The sequence below is a fragment of the Pezoporus flaviventris genome, unplaced genomic scaffold, assembly GCF_033815535.1.
Source record: "Pezoporus flaviventris isolate CSIRO_AGI_PZ_B2104156 unplaced genomic scaffold, CSIRO_AGI_Pfla_v1 ptg000013l, whole genome shotgun sequence".
Taxonomy (NCBI): Eukaryota; Metazoa; Chordata; class Aves; order Psittaciformes; family Psittacidae; genus Pezoporus; species Pezoporus flaviventris.
Window position 1 is genome coordinate 34,665,363 of NW_026892561.1, and position 15,498 is coordinate 34,680,860.

General features: G+C 38.6%; 1 protein-coding gene across 2 annotated transcripts in view; it reads right to left on the reverse strand.

Moving 5' to 3' along the window:
* Window positions 1–15,498, reverse strand: part of MME (membrane metalloendopeptidase) — a 45,871-nt gene that overhangs the window by 13,160 nt on the left and 17,213 nt on the right. For both annotated transcript variants that reach the window (XM_061452702.1, XM_061452701.1), the window contains exons 9-17: window positions 15,352–15,486; window positions 12,817–12,918; window positions 10,017–10,153; window positions 9,824–9,917; window positions 8,085–8,213; window positions 7,134–7,232; window positions 6,467–6,547; window positions 5,396–5,499; window positions 3,316–3,374 (exon numbers count right to left, since the gene is read on the reverse strand). In XM_061452702.1, the coding sequence (XP_061308686.1) occupies window positions 3,316–3,374; window positions 5,396–5,499; window positions 6,467–6,547; window positions 7,134–7,232; window positions 8,085–8,213; window positions 9,824–9,917; window positions 10,017–10,153; window positions 12,817–12,918; window positions 15,352–15,486 (940 nt within the window). The remainder of the gene's footprint in view (window positions 1–3,315; window positions 3,375–5,395; window positions 5,500–6,466; window positions 6,548–7,133; window positions 7,233–8,084; window positions 8,214–9,823; window positions 9,918–10,016; window positions 10,154–12,816; window positions 12,919–15,351; window positions 15,487–15,498) is intronic.

Below are 15,498 nucleotides of genomic sequence, written 5' to 3' on the forward strand. Positions count from 1 at the left end.
CAGGTTGAGTGGGTTTCTGATGATCAGTGCTGCTGATGGAACAGTGAAGATCAGACCATGTTAAAGTGTAATAATGGAGCTCTAAATTTCCTGTGCATCATGCACAGAACTCCTCTTCAGAGGTTTTGTTGTTTTTTTTTTTCTTTAAAAGCATAATACTAAGCTAATTCAGACATCACTAAAGATCATACTGCTTTAATTATCCTGTGGCATGCCATAGTTAAAGGATGAGGTAAGAATCTGTGGCTCATATTAACCACCAGTTTCAATCTCCCAAATCATGATTCCTTTTCTACAAATCATCGAACAAAGCTGTTTTAAACAAAACCTTCCGAGCAGATTTTTGAGCTAAATGTTGAGTACTGAGCTAACTGCTTGCTTAGCTTTATCTTCTGTTCAAACTGCACCATCTTGCCATCCTTAACCAAGCAGTGCCGGTTAGTTAAGTCAATGTGGTTTTGTCTCTGTGAAGTCTGTCTTGGATTTCACAATGCTTATTTCATGTTTTACCTTTAGAGTCCACTGCAAAGCCAAAGCAGCTTGGGTTAACTGGAAAATTTCATGGATCTTGCAAGTTATCATGACATGAAGCCTAAAAATAGGTGTGTTGTAGGCTGAATTCCTGTGCAAACAGCACCATCTGTAGTGGACTCTATTCTTTTGTTCTGCTATTGACTGCACAAATACAAGGCATTTTCTCTGTGCCTCCTCATTCTTGCTTGTGTGATGGTAAGGCTGAAAGTGATGCAGTCCCACTGTGCTCAGAACAGTGCTCTCTGTCATTCTGAAAGTTCAAGCTATTTCAAAGACACAGGTGACTAGTAGAAGGCGGGATCATACTTACAGAAATATGCTTAATGGATCCCCTGACTCTGTAAAACCTGAAAATCTAGGCCTGCAGGACTTTTTTTTTTTTTTTTTTTTATCTTCCTCAATTCTTCAGTGGGGTCAAAAATAATTAAAAAGGAATAATCCTTTTGGAAAGCTTGGCTTAGTTTGTTGATGTCTTCCATTATAAACCTACTGCTCTTTCCTTAAATTTCTGCACTTGCAGAACTCTGTTTTTACACAGAGAACACCACCTGTGAAATTTTTAGGATGCTGTTTTAAACATACCCTGAAAAACTTGAAAGAAAATTGCATCCACTTGGCTTAGTGTACCTGTACTTGCAGACTGAACAGCAGGGAGTGCTTTTTTTGCCATGTAATAAGAGACTTGGTCCCAAAGTGAAGCTTCAGATCACTGCTGCTACTGGAGTCTGTCTGGTAGTGGCAGTCATGCAGATCAGTGACACTACTTTTGACACTAGTGTTAAAAGAACCCAGGGGAAGATAGTAGCTGATATTTTTCACTTTGCTTTAATGGTTCATTTGGTAAAAGAAGTGGGATTATATCAGAAGCCATTACTGAAGGCTGAGAAGAAGTGGTAATTTCGCCCCTGGCAATGAAAATAATGTCTCCTCCAAATATTTTCTTTGGAGTCCATAAATAAACAAGAAATAATATTGTTTCATTTCTGTGCAGAGCCCGGCAGGACAAGGATATTTTGTTGTTTGTTTGGTTTTGGCTTTTGTTTCGTTTGGCTTTTTTGTTGTTGTTGTTTGGTTTTTTTAAATTATTTTTATTTTTCCATTTTTTCATTTTTCCATTTTGTAGAGAATTATTTTCAGGAGTTATGTGTGGATTATAGTGCCTCACTAATGGCTTAGAAAGGACACTGCAATGTATGAAAGGTAGAAAATAGCAGTACTTGCAGAACAGATCTGACAGAAATATTATGAGGCATAATTAATGCTGACAACTCTTTGTGGCTCTTACAGCACTGTGAAGAGAGCTGGTATGGTTCACAAAATGCTCATTGCTTCCATGTTCTAATCTTTAGCTAAAATGGATTTATTTTTTTTTAGTGTCTTTAAAAGCATTTTAATGCCTTCTCTCTTATTTTTAATCATAGATAGTTTTGGGTAGGCTGACATTAGAAATGCTTCTACCCAAAAGCATTACAAAACCTATTTCACTGTAATGAACTTTTCTCTTAATTTTTTCCTTGGTTTAATCTACCAGGTTTTCATTTTCATTCTTTTCCACTGCAGAAGAAGCAGAATTAAATGCCACATCAGCAGTGAACTTGAAGTCATCTGGCAGGCTTTAAATCTTAAAAACAGCAATTAAGGATGCCTCAAAATTCCTTAAACTTTTCTCAAGCCATATTTCTTGTAAGAGTGTATGTCAGGACTTTGCATTTATGATAGCTAAGAGTTAAGACTTGCAATTTAAAAGGGACTACTTAAAGTAATATTAGTATGGAGCTCTGATATGCTTTGGTTCATAATTAGTTCTTGAAGTGGTGAGTCAATTCTGACTTTTGGGAAATGCTTGTTTCATTGAGCCCAATATTTTATTCCAATTGTCGTGATTATTTTTACATAAAGAAGGTGGTGATAGAGCCATGTAGGCTCTCTGTATGCCTAGGACTTTAAGCAGCTCTGGACTGGTGACCGTGTGCTCCAGAAGCAGTGAGTGACTCGTGAGCTCTTGGTCTCCTGCCACATGGGACAAAGTTTGCTCAGCACAGCTTATGTGAAGCTGATCACTGGAGTCTTGTCTGCTGAGCACTGGATCTTACAGCTACATATGGAAAAGTGCTGGAAATGAGGAAATAAAAACTGAGAATAAGCTGGGTTTTGCAGCGATAATTCAGTGTTACTTCATCATCAAAGGCAGAACGTTTGTTGCCTTGATAATATAAGTTGTTTTAGACTGGTCTCACACTCCGCAATTACCTTTATGGAAAGCAAAGTGTAATTCTGGCCTGTCATGTGATACGTTACAGGATTCTGAGCAGTTCAGCCAATAAACTAGTGTATTTATTAACCAGCAGGATGAAATTGAGCATCATTCCAAAGCCATACTGAAGAAGCTTGTACAAAGAGACTGTGAAGGGGCTATAAGGAATGGAAGCCATGTGTACTCTATGGCAGGAAGCTGTGTGACTTTTCTGTTAGCCAGGTGAAAGTGGTGCATACTCTCTCGTCATCCCTTAAAAAGAAAAGACTGGGCCCACCAAATTTGCTTGACTGTTAATCTCACTAATCCAGAATACTGTTGTTTGCATGGCTGAATCTCAAGCCATTCAAGCCAAGATGAAAACACTATGAATGAAACCTCTGATTTTGCTGTGCTGAAGCTACTCTGCAACCCCTGTATTAATATTGCTTCACTTCCTGATTTTAAAAATACATACATTATTTATACTTTAATGTATAAATAAATACATTAAATCTGTATCCAGTTAGTAAGCTGGTAAGCCTTACCTATCTGATTTCGACTTGCTGAATAAAAGGCATTGACAACAGCAGCTCCACTTATCCACCTAGTAACAACAGAAGAATAAATGTTAGAATTTCAATTCTTAGTGGCAGAGTTAATGATTACTGGAACAAACCCAGAAACTGAGTAACAGAATCAAAGAATAACTGAGGTTGGAACTGGAGATTGTCAAGTGCAACACCCCAGTGCGCTTGGCCTCTGGTTGTATGTCAGGCACTCCAGTCCCCTAATCATTTCTGTAGCCCTTTCCCTTTGTTACTCAAACTAATTAACAATGATACTTAGTTTCTGTTTCTATTTCCACTCACACTGAAGCACTGTCCAGGCAAAACTTCCCAAATAAAGAAACCGAAACACAGAACCTGAGGTTACAAGGGTATATAAACATTTGGGGATAATGCAACTTATTTTAAGACTGCTTACTTAAAAGGATTTCTGTGTCACCTATCATTGTCACACATCCAGCTATCTCAAATACCAGTGCATTAGAAGTAGCAGATCTGAGGCGATTATAATTTTTCCTTAACACAATTTCTTTAGCAATGAAGGTAAAGACAAAGATCATCGTGAGCTCTTGTGGCAGAGGCGTGGTTTCATTCATAGTCATATGCTTTATGTAATATCTACTTTCCTTGATGCAAGCTCTCAGCATTGCTTTTGGGTACACTTTAACACAGCGGAAATAATAAGCTTTAACTTTTCACCCCCTTCCTCTCCCCCCAGTTCACAATTTTGCTGGCTCTCATCACTGATCACCTAATGGAATTCATTGAATCAGAAGCAGGGCTAGCGTTTTGATGTGGTTCACTGGTGTACACATTTAATAATATTTCAGAAAAGATGTTGGAGAAAATGAGATAATGGCTCTACAAAATAAAATAGCTGGGCCTTACACAGCAGAAGTTGTGTTTCCTGGCTCCGTGCTCTCTGAGTGAAATTAATTTCTGTGAGAAATTATCTATTTGATAACTATTGCATATGCCAGTCATACACTATGCAAAGTATTGTAACAGTGGCTATTGCTTGATTAAGTGAGAATTAATTTGCAGAATAAATGATAACTATCAGAGGATTATCGATTGTGGCTGATACTTCTAGGCTCACTTTAGGTAAACTTTGAATGCAATTAAACTTACAGTAGTTACTCCTGATTAATATACACTTACAAGAACAAGGTGCCTTGTCCATTCAAGGTTTCAGTATCTCCAAGGATGGAGACATGGAGATCTCACAGCCTTTCTGAGTCTTTCATGACAGGGTGAAAAGGTTTTCTTAACATCTAGTCAGAATTCATGTGTTCAAGCTTTTGTCTCTTCTCACTTGTCCTATCTCTGTGCAACTTCAAGAAGAATCAGGCTTCTCTGTATCTCCTCCCATTATGTAGCTGAAGACAGCAACAGCTCTTCCCTCAGTCTTTCCTTTTTTAGACCATACAATGCTAGTTCTGATAGCCTCCCCTCAACAGAAGTCCAGCTCTGCAGCCCTTATTCAAGTGAACAGTTGTGCAGAGTTAGCATGTCCTATGGTGACCAAAGTAATTTTTCTGATCTGTTTCAAACAGGAAGAGTAGCCAGGACAGCTAGGAGATGTGCCATCTCAGTCTTTGGTACATCTACATTCCATATATAGTAATATATAATATTTTAATTCAGAGCAGGAATACATTTCTGGAATAAATTCCTGCTCGTCTTCACTTAATCATCCTTTCTTTTTTCTCATGCAGTCTCTGAGCAAGAGAAGCAAAATCCTCAGGGATTAATTTAATGTTTCAGATGAATTTATAAAAAGCTGTTCTGCAGGAGTCCACTTAATCCAGTCCAGGGGCTATGGGATGAGACTAGAGCTACTCCAGAATACTTAACCTTCTGCACCATCTCTCCATTTCTTTGCCGTCCTTACTAATGTAGGTCTGGCCTTTAAGAAATGAGCAGTGCCCTCTCACCTGCCCTCCTCATGGCGGAAAAAGTGCAGAAGGAAGGCCATTACTTCATCACCAATTACCCTCTTAAGTAGCTCCCATGGAAACTGGGTGAAAGACTATACACAGTGTTTTTAAATACTTACTCCTCTTTGTCCACCTTTTCTCTAAGCTTTTTCAACCTTTTCTTCTGGGTAAATACTAAATTTTGAATGATGTTTTCAAAGTATTCTTCTTCTTTGTAGTCCAGCTAAAAAGAAAGGGAAAAGTACTCAGAGGTGGTGTTGCTGATTTGCAATGAAAGACATGCGGATCTGGAAAAATCTAGTCTTAAGCATAATGAGCTAAGCAACATGTTTTTGAGTAATTTTTGATCTACAGCTTGAACTTAGTTGGAAGTGCTCTGCTACATCAGAGTTGATATTGTAGCTAGGTATATGTTAGCAGCTGCATCATTTTTTCCAAAGATCTTTATTCCCTCTTTATATGTGTATATTGAGTAGAGTTCAGCATTTATTTGCTGGTTTGACCCTAACCTCTGGGAGCTTGAAATCATTAGGTACCAGCTTGGCAAGCTGCAACTCTGCCTTAGAAAGATCACACGAATGAGGCTCAAATGGTGTTTAAGAAAATATACTTTGTTTATATGTCTGTAGTGTTCAAAGTTAAAACTTGGACTTGTAAGACCTACTCTGCACAAAGATACATACATACTAGACACATTAATGGAGTTACTCTTACGAATGAATGTGTGAGGTAAAAGAACACTGAGGTTACATTTTGCAGTGAAAAAGCTCACATGCAGTTTAAATTACACAGGTCATCCAATGTTGTACTTCAGGGACTGATTCCAAGTCATGGATAAATAGGCACAGTTCCTAAATTATGTGTACTTGCATCCACTTCAACTAGTGTTCCATCAGTTGGTGGCAGATTTATAAATACTGGCTAGACCACCATTGGCTTCATGTTTTATTCTAGCATCATTCCTCTAAAATTTGTTCATTCCTTTGAAACATTGTCAAATACCAGCATCTGCACTGGATCAGCTGCACCACACTGGCTGTTATTACATCCTTATTTACACCTGTGCAGAGGAGCACAGGATAGAGTTGCTCTGTACAGATGCAGGTGGCTCAGCTTGGCTAAGAAGGCAAATACACAATTTTTTCTCTTAAGAGCCTTTTCTAATTATATTGCTCATTGTGGATACTTACCTCCTGGTACTCGCTGTTCAGCTTATCATCATCAGTCACGATCTCATCGGGATAACCAATCCTCTCTCTAATTGCTCTTGCCTAGGGTCAAGATAATTCAATATCCATAGCAAATACAGCCAGATTTTTAAATCATCATGAATTATATAATAAATGCAATACGAACGCAACTGCAGAAACCTCAGAATGTAAACAAAACCTATGCTTAATTAACATTTTTTTACTCATTGAAAGCACTGTAAAGCTTATAATAAATTATAACAATGGAAACTTCTAGAAAGTATGTTTTGTTCCTTACTTTATAAGGGAACTTAGAATTGTTTACAGGACAGTAAAACATACTTCAGCTACACTTTTGAGTTGAAAGGGTGGTTTAAAAAATAGCTGAAATCCTGAAATATTTGACAGCATCTACAATAGAAATAAAATTAATATCTGGGTGGTTTTTAATTTTAGTACTTTATAGGAAGACACACAAGTTTCCACAAATGTATAGTGTTTATCTCAGTTTGGGTCTGTATCCAGACTTAACTCCCTCATCTACATTGGAGTGAAATAATTTATTTAAATATTCCCAAATTCTGACAGTTTGAAGTCCTGAACAAAGTTTTCTAAGCCACACCTCAGTTTGATAGCCAACATTACCAATATTTAAGAGTGAACTTACTTTTTGTTCTGCTTTGGTTTTGGTTTCTGCATCCATCCAGGTGAGCTCATCTAAGGTTTTTATAAAAACATCACGTATATCTGCAATCATTTCCTCGACCTTGGAAAAAACATCAGAATATTACAAATCCGCATATAATGATCCAGTTTTTTTTCCAGAGTCTTAGTTCGTTTATTACAGACTTGTTTTTCCTGCACTAGCTGCTTGAGCTTGTGCTGTTATGGGCCATACTCAAAACCTGGAGCTCCTAGCACTCAGTAAACTCAGTAGCATGTTTAGTCTGGCCTGTGGGAGCAAAGGGAATGGGCACAAACTCCCAGGGCAGTGTAATTTATTCAGGTTACAAAAAATCTGACAGATATCCATCCACTGGGTGTTGTGCATCTGATCCAATTATTGTGTATATGGTGACTACAAAAAATGGTGTATCTTAAGCCTGGATTTCAGTAGGAGTGATAAAGAGTCAACCAAGGCTTAACTTCAGATTAACTTTCAGCAATTTTCTGTGTGACTGAAGATAAACAGACATAACCAATTGTCCCTGGTCCAGTGTTGGCAGGATGTGAACTAGCATCAGACTCAAAGAACAAGCAGGGACTGTTCATTTCAGTAAGTGCTGCTCCTTAGGTGTGTGTATTATTAGCTTGTGCATGGTCCAGCGCTAATGTGCCACTGGTTATTTAGGCTGCAGCTGGCTGAGAGCAAGTGGAGCAGGGAGATGCTTTTCCCTCTCCAAGTCCAAACATGTAATCATTGTATTTCATGTGTTGCTTCATGCTGTGGTCAGTTGCTTTGATAGCAGTCCAGCTCAAGACATGTAATGCAGGAGTGACCTGCTATATAAAAAAGCTTAATAAAACTTGTAACTAAAGCTGTGTAAAGAACTGCACAGAAAGTGACAATTAAGTGATGCTTAGATGGCACACAGACTATGTTTGCTAAAAGCTTTACCACATGTTTACTGTCTCCAGCAAATGCTTCCTCTACGTATAATCGTCCCACTGCATTCTCCATGTTGCCATTGACATAGTTTGCGCAACGACGCCAAGCAGCAGTTTCTGATGTTGTGCCATACAGCGCCTGTGAAACATCAACATTAAATAAAACGGTGACATCTGGACCCGCATCAGGTGAAGGAGAATGGGGACTGACTGGCACATGTGTGTTTCAGAGGAGCCTAGGTGACCCTAAATGCATGCATTTAATTCACATTTATGACAGGTAGGTGGACTCCCTTTGTAATGGGAACGACACAAGCTGAGGAAATAAAGAGAATCATTAGCAATACTGTTTATCCTTTCAAAACAGGAAAGGTAGAAAGAAGAAGACTACTCAAAAAGCTAAGAATGGGGGAGGTTAAAGATAAATACCCTGACAAAAAGCTTTCACTGTTACAGGGAACTGTATTGCAGTTCTAGCTCTGACAGGGCCTTTGTGCTTATGCAGCAAATTCATTTCTGCAGTGGTAAGATTGTGTTTTCTATGCAACTAGTTGCTTCTGTCAGAGCCTCTCACCTTTGGGAGCTTACAAAGTAGAAGTTTATTTACTCTATGTGATGCTGCTACAAGGTATGCAAGGATTTTGTCATGCTAACATATAAATACATGATAAAGCTGAGTGGATAATATAATGGTATGGCACCTGAATGCAAGGAATATAGCAATGTCATTAGAGGGCAACTCTGAAATCCCATTCTCTAATGAAGTTTATATTCCATAATGAAGCAGCTACTGATCTCTTCAGAAGTACAGACCAATCACTCTTGGTGTTAAAAGCTCTGTAACTGCTACACCCTGACCTGAATTGCTAGGAAAATACTGTTTCTTTTCACTCTAAAGCATTAAGTCACATGAATGGTCTTTTGTAAAAGACCATTTTGTGTGTTACCTGTACAACACAGCACAGGTGTGTCCCCTGTCTGTGATGTTGGAACTTTTTGTAAGTCATTAATGACAAATAGCTGGATAGACTAGAAAATCTGTTCATCCTTAATCTGTTTCTTTCTTACATACTCCCTGCATACAAACAGGGTGCATCAGTAGGCATTTGCTTGTACAGCAAAAGCTTGCATAGGAAAAGCAAATAGAACCCCTCTCCCCCAGAGCCTAAAGAAAAAACAGTAATAAACATTAGCAGTACTGATCTTAATTAAAATTATACCTAATTTAGAATGACTATACAATGAAGATTCTTGTAGGTCACTTAGTGCTGCTGGCGCTCATTTTAGTCAATCACAGTTCACTGGTCTCGGCATGATTTGGGTAGAGGGCTACTTGCGACCATGGTGGAGTGGCCCCAGACCTGGACTGCCTTTCACAGGAACGCCAAGCTAGCCTCTTTTAACTAAGCCTAGTGTCACCAGAGGTACACAAGAAAAAATGGAGTGGTGCTTTCTACAGCAGCACAAGCTTACCTGCTTAATTAGTAAAAATAACACACTATTAAAGTGCATTACTCTGGATTTGTACATGTACAGGGCTGGTGCATGTGAAATTACACCCCCTGTTCTCATGGGACATAAATTCTCAACTACAACGTTGTAGGGAACATAGGGTTTTTTTTGCTTTAAATAAATCTTCACCTAAAGAGCTAAACATATCTAGCTTTTCCGTGCAAAATTCAAAATACATTAAGTTTTGTGGTTCACAGGAGTCATCTTTACAACTTAAAGTGAGATTGATTTCCTCACCTTACGGAAAGCATTCCTTGTGTCCTTGTAGTTACGGCTTAGGCTGTTGACAAGATCCATTATGAATCGCCAGACCATGTAATTTTGAAGGTCTCTGTTTAAAAAAACACCAGTAATAAGCTGGTAATGCTTTTAGGCTTTTTAAGTTTACTAGAAATAAAATGCAAATTACAGAAATGCCTAACATACCTACCTGGGAGTATATTTATTAAGAACAGACTTCAGCTTGATAAGGTATTCTGGATCATAAACAATGACATGTTCGGTGTTCTCAACGTTAATTTGTACAGTTGACATTATATCATTTATGAATTTTGACCAGTTGAATACCTAGAAAATCAATATGCATTATTACATGGTTAAATCACAAAACCCCCAGCATTTAGCTGTGAGGTTTTTTCTCAGTTTAAGTATGTTTGCATAACAAAAATGCTCTGCTTTAGTTTTCCTAATAGCTTTGCTACCTGAAAATGGAGTAATCATAATTGAGCTAATTTATACCCTCTGTGCTCTAAAATGGCATTAAAAATAGGGTGTTATTTAGTAGAAAGGATTGAGACAATGCTTTTATTTCAACCTCATTATTTAAAAATATTATGACCCTTTCTTTATGGTCTGGAAAAGCAGAAATGGTATTTTAAGTAAAATTTCCAGTTGCCTTTCTGCTGTATTTGGCTAAGAACTTTTAAATCAAAGCTTGACTGACAGCCCCATTCTCAGTACAGTATGTCTCTGTGGGACAATAAGATTCGTGGCATACTTGACAATCCATTCTGAAGCATATGGGAAGGACTTGTTCAAAAGTATACTGAAGTCCACAGAAGGATTTATTTTAATAGGCTTTAAATCAGACACGCGAAATCCACTGTCTATAACGAATGTTCCTCTGCATGCCACAGTACTAGATACTGGAGAAGGAACTGATTCAATAGTGGGTCAGCCTGCAGTATGCTCTGACAGACAAATCCCAGACAAGGGTTAGGGTTCTTGTTAGTTTTCTGCCTCTATGGTCCTAATCCCCTGTTTTCTTTGTGCTGGTATTGACCTTTGCAAGAGGCTCACATAACTTTCATGACCTATGAAAATTCATTTCTTTTTCATTCTGTAGTGTCCATCTAGCATTATTTGAGTGTGTGGGCACTCTCTACCAGAAACTCCTACTTGTTTGCTGATAAGAAAAATAATGTCTCTTTCAGAAGTCTTTGGTTAGCGATCCCATGTGCCTCAGACAGCAGATGGGTAAAAGGATGGACTGGAGAATACAGAATCATGCTCATTTTTCCCAGTCTGTATCTTTTAAGAGGAAAGTTTTATTGAAGGAGGCAACATTTTTCATCAGACAGACTGCTGCAGCTGAGGAAAGTGGATAAGCTTTCAGGACTAGAATCACTTGAGGTCTGAAAGTGAAGCAGCAAACTTCAAGCTAATCTTAGGGATAATTGCTGTTCTATCCTTAGACCATTACACTAATGCTACCAACTTCCATCATGTGTCTTTTGAGTGGTTTTGGATAAATTTAGAGCAGATGATTATTGCTGATCTGCAGCACCCCCCAGGAGCTAAAAATAAACAGGGCAATACCATTCTGTGACAAGAGAAATTAGTTTCTGACATTACTATAATGGTAGCTGTTCAGCTGAGACCTGGAGAGAAAGTAAATTATGAAACAAATTAAGCTAGGCAGAAATGAACTGTCACATAATTTAAACTTGAAGAATTTAAACTCAATTAAAACAGCAGTTATTATGAAACTGTGGTAGGAATAATAATATTTCATAGTACCTTACTGGCCTCAAAAGACCCAGTAATGCACTCCTGCCTATTAGATGACAGTGCTTCCATGTGACACATTAGTTAACCTATTTGCCAGTTGTGCAAGGGATTGAAGTAGAAACACAGAATCATGGACTGGTTTGTGTTGGGAGGGACCTTAAAGACCATATAGTTCCAGCCTTCCTGCCATGAGCAGGGACACCTTCCAGGAGACAAGGTTGCTCAAAGCCCTGTCCAACCTGGCTTTGAACACTGCCAGGCATGGGGCAGCCACAGCTTCTCTGGGTAACCTGTGCCAGTGTCTCACCACCCTCACAGGAAAGAATTTCTTCCTAATAATCTAATCAAAATCTACTCTCACTCAGTAAAGCACTCCCCATTGTCCTATCACAGAAGTCATTTATGATAGAAAATATACATGTCTAGTGAGATGCAATGTTACTGAGAAGACACACCTGGGTTATCAGATCTTTGGCTGTTCTTTAGCTGGACTTTGTGGTACCATGAATTAAAGGTTATACTGCACAAACAGCGTGTGGCTCAGGGTAAGAGGAAAGGTGGAGCTGAATCTCTGCCTGGGGGAGCTACAGTGGGAGGAATGGGGAGGATTTTCCTGATTCATAGCCATGACTTCCTGGGCCCCTTTGTGCTTGCTTTGGGAAAACAGGACTTTTTGTTCTGAATGTGCAGCTCTGGATAAACAGAGAGGGCCTGAATAGTCACAATACAAAATATTTAGATCAATCAGTGACTACAGTCTTAACTTTCATACCAGGCCCTCTGGAGCTGCTGTGGTAATTGTAGGAAGGGAATTCATTTGTACTCTGCAAAGAATACTCTCCTGGTTTCCATCAGGGGTTCTGTATGTGCCAGTTTTGTAAGATCTACCATCCTGAATCCCTGAGGGTAAATCAAACTCATGATTTATTTTTTTATTTTTTTTGTCTCCTTTGTCCTTTTCTGTCTTTTAATGTTGAAGCAAAGGGCAAAATTTGTCTTCAAGTTAGGAGAAACAGTGGGAACAGAAGCACAGTGTTTTAAATACAGTTTAATGTCATCAGGGGTTTAGGTAAGACAGTGTACATGTCAGGGATCCTGTTAATTTCAAATATGTCTCAACTCAGGAAAGAAATATCTTTAAAAGAAAAAACTGTCAGGCTTCACTGTTCAATTCATCAGTCAGAAATTAGAGGTTAAATAAAAGATTATTGATCACTCACTTTATGATCGATTTCCAAGGAGAAATTGTTTTGGAGTTGTGCCAAGGTCATTTTATTGTACAGCAGAAGTGGATCATTCCTGTCTTCAGACTTTGTTGTTGCCTATCAGAGATAATAATGAGAAGATGACTGAGTACATTGAGTAAATTCAAATGAATTTTGGCAGGTGGAAATAAAAAGAAAGAAAACAAGTATTTCTGGCTGAATACATTACTGTAAATTTGCATTAACTGTAAAGTACCTTAAAAGTGCCTTAAGTTCCTTAAAAGTACCTTAAAAGTAACTTAAAGTACCTATGTAAATACGGACAGCATTTTATAGGTAAAAATTGTATAAAAGGACAGATTAAATGAACTAAATTTGTGGCAGTACAATGGAGCTTCACTTTTTGGATTTATTTTGCATTAGAACATCAACAGCTCAGGCTGTGCAGGAACATTCATGGAATTTAGACCCACAACACTCAAAGCACTGAGCAGAAACTGTTCTCAGTGGATAACACTCAATGTAAGAATGATATTCGTGAGATGATGTGAAGTGCAAAAACTTGCAAGAAAGGAACAAAAGAGATGTATTTATTGAGTGAAGGAGACCAGTGTGCAGTGGTAGGAATTACAGAATTACAGAATCAGTTAGGTTGGAAAACACCTCTAAGATCATCAAGTCCAACTGAATGCAGTGTGAGCGTTCTCATCAGGATGCAGGTGCTCTCTGATATGTTCTTTCTGGAACCACTTTCTAGAACGGGAGTCATAAATGACCTTTTTATTAGTCTAGGCAATGTGGGTTTACACCAGTGTGTTAAAAACATGCATATGTTAACGCCTACTGTATTAGGGCCATTTCTTACAGATAGTAAAACTGCCTGACGCCAGAGACCTGAGACTGGTGCTGCTTTATGAGGCAAGTTAATCACTGGCATCTCTACGCAGTGTCACAGGGAGGTCTCTGGAACTAAGGTGGAGACAGAGTAGACTGAGAGGAGACAAAATCAGCACCTAATGTTAACTATTCCCTTGGTCTGTGAGTACTCTCTTGGATATCTTTAGGTTCTTTTCCTTAAGCAGGAAAGTGTGTCCCTTGCTAGGATGCTTCTGCAGGTTTCTGAAGTGCGTTCCTTTATTGTTTTTTGTACCTTTATGATCATGCAGAAGTACCTTGTAATATCATCAGCACTTGCACCCCTCATACTCTTTCCCCCTCTTAACCTCCACTGTTTACATGGCAAAGAGAGAAAATGCAGGTACAGCAACAACTACAGGAGAAGAGTGATACTGTGATACATGAGAGTAATTCATGGGAGAACCTCCATGGCTACTGCCTCAAGTACTCTTAAATGACTCAGGAGTGAGAATAGTAGGCTTTACCCATTTAAACTGTTTTGAAAAATCAGTCATGCCAAGTCTGATTTTATCTGTCTCCATCCTTTTCTAAAAGTAAATTTTTCTTCCGCTTCCTCTTTCCTAATCTAGTGTGCCATAGGTAGTTTTTTTTCTGTGCTTTCTTAAACAAATCCCCAAGAGCACAGTGCCAGCTCTCTTCCAGTGACATTCAGGCTGGTGCTGAGTTTTCAATGAAAGAGGTTAAAACCTGAGAAAATAGCAGCTTACCTACTACCAACTGTACTCCGTATCAGCAGCAACTGCTGTGGAGACCTTTCAGTTGTGGTTTCCTTTTGCATACCCCTTTAAATCTTTCTCCAGTTAACTCCTTTTCTTGTAATAATATTCCATCTCTGATCTAAGCCCAGAGGTGTGTTTCTCAGGAAAATGTGAAGAAAACCAAAATCAGGTGGTTTTACCTTATACAAATGGGGGAGGAAGATCTTCTTCCACCAAACTCATGCCCTTACTCTAAGTGTAACTTCAAAAATAGCTGAAGCTAGAAAATTTGCACTTAGTGTGTTTTGCGGTCATCCTCAGCTTCAGCTCCTTCTGAAACAATAATTATAAGCCACATTTTTGGTCATGAATGCTTGAATTTCTATTTGTTTTTCTCCACGCAAGTTCAAATTCCAGCTATTTCTTCAACCCATACTTTCATGGAGAACAGTGATTAAAAATGCACTTGGAACAATCAGCATTGTGGAGCAGCTTGTGCAGGACAAACATTACTTTGTGTTGCATGGCGAGCCAAGGGTTAGGAATCTTCTGCTTTCATAACCAAACAGCCCACGGGGAAAACAGGACAAAGGGAGAAGAGGTCTGAAAGCATCTCCCAAAACTCACTTTCTAAAACAGACTAAACAGAAGCCAAGTCTGTCTCTCTCTTGCTTTTTCTTTTCTTGAAGGGCTTCTGTGAACAGATTAGGATAAAACATTTGGCTATATGGAAAACAGCTAACTCACATATTTTCCCTTGCTCATAGAAGGCATGTCTGTCTTGTTACGCGTTCCTCGTAGGTGCTCCAGGCCCCATACATTTTTGGTCCCAGAAAATAACATTAGCAAGTAACTGAACAGTTTACAGTGAGCTTTCTTAGGTATTAAGAAAAAGTCAGTTATTTAAAGGAAACTTCAAAAATGTTTTTCTTACATTGGCAATCTCTTTCTCCAGGTCCATAACTCTTTTCATTTGTTCAGAAATATCAGTCTCATCAAAAGAAATATTTCTTTCTTGTAGGACTAGTTTAGTTACAGAAATCATGAAATCAACATAGGCGGAACATGCCTGCAGGAAAAA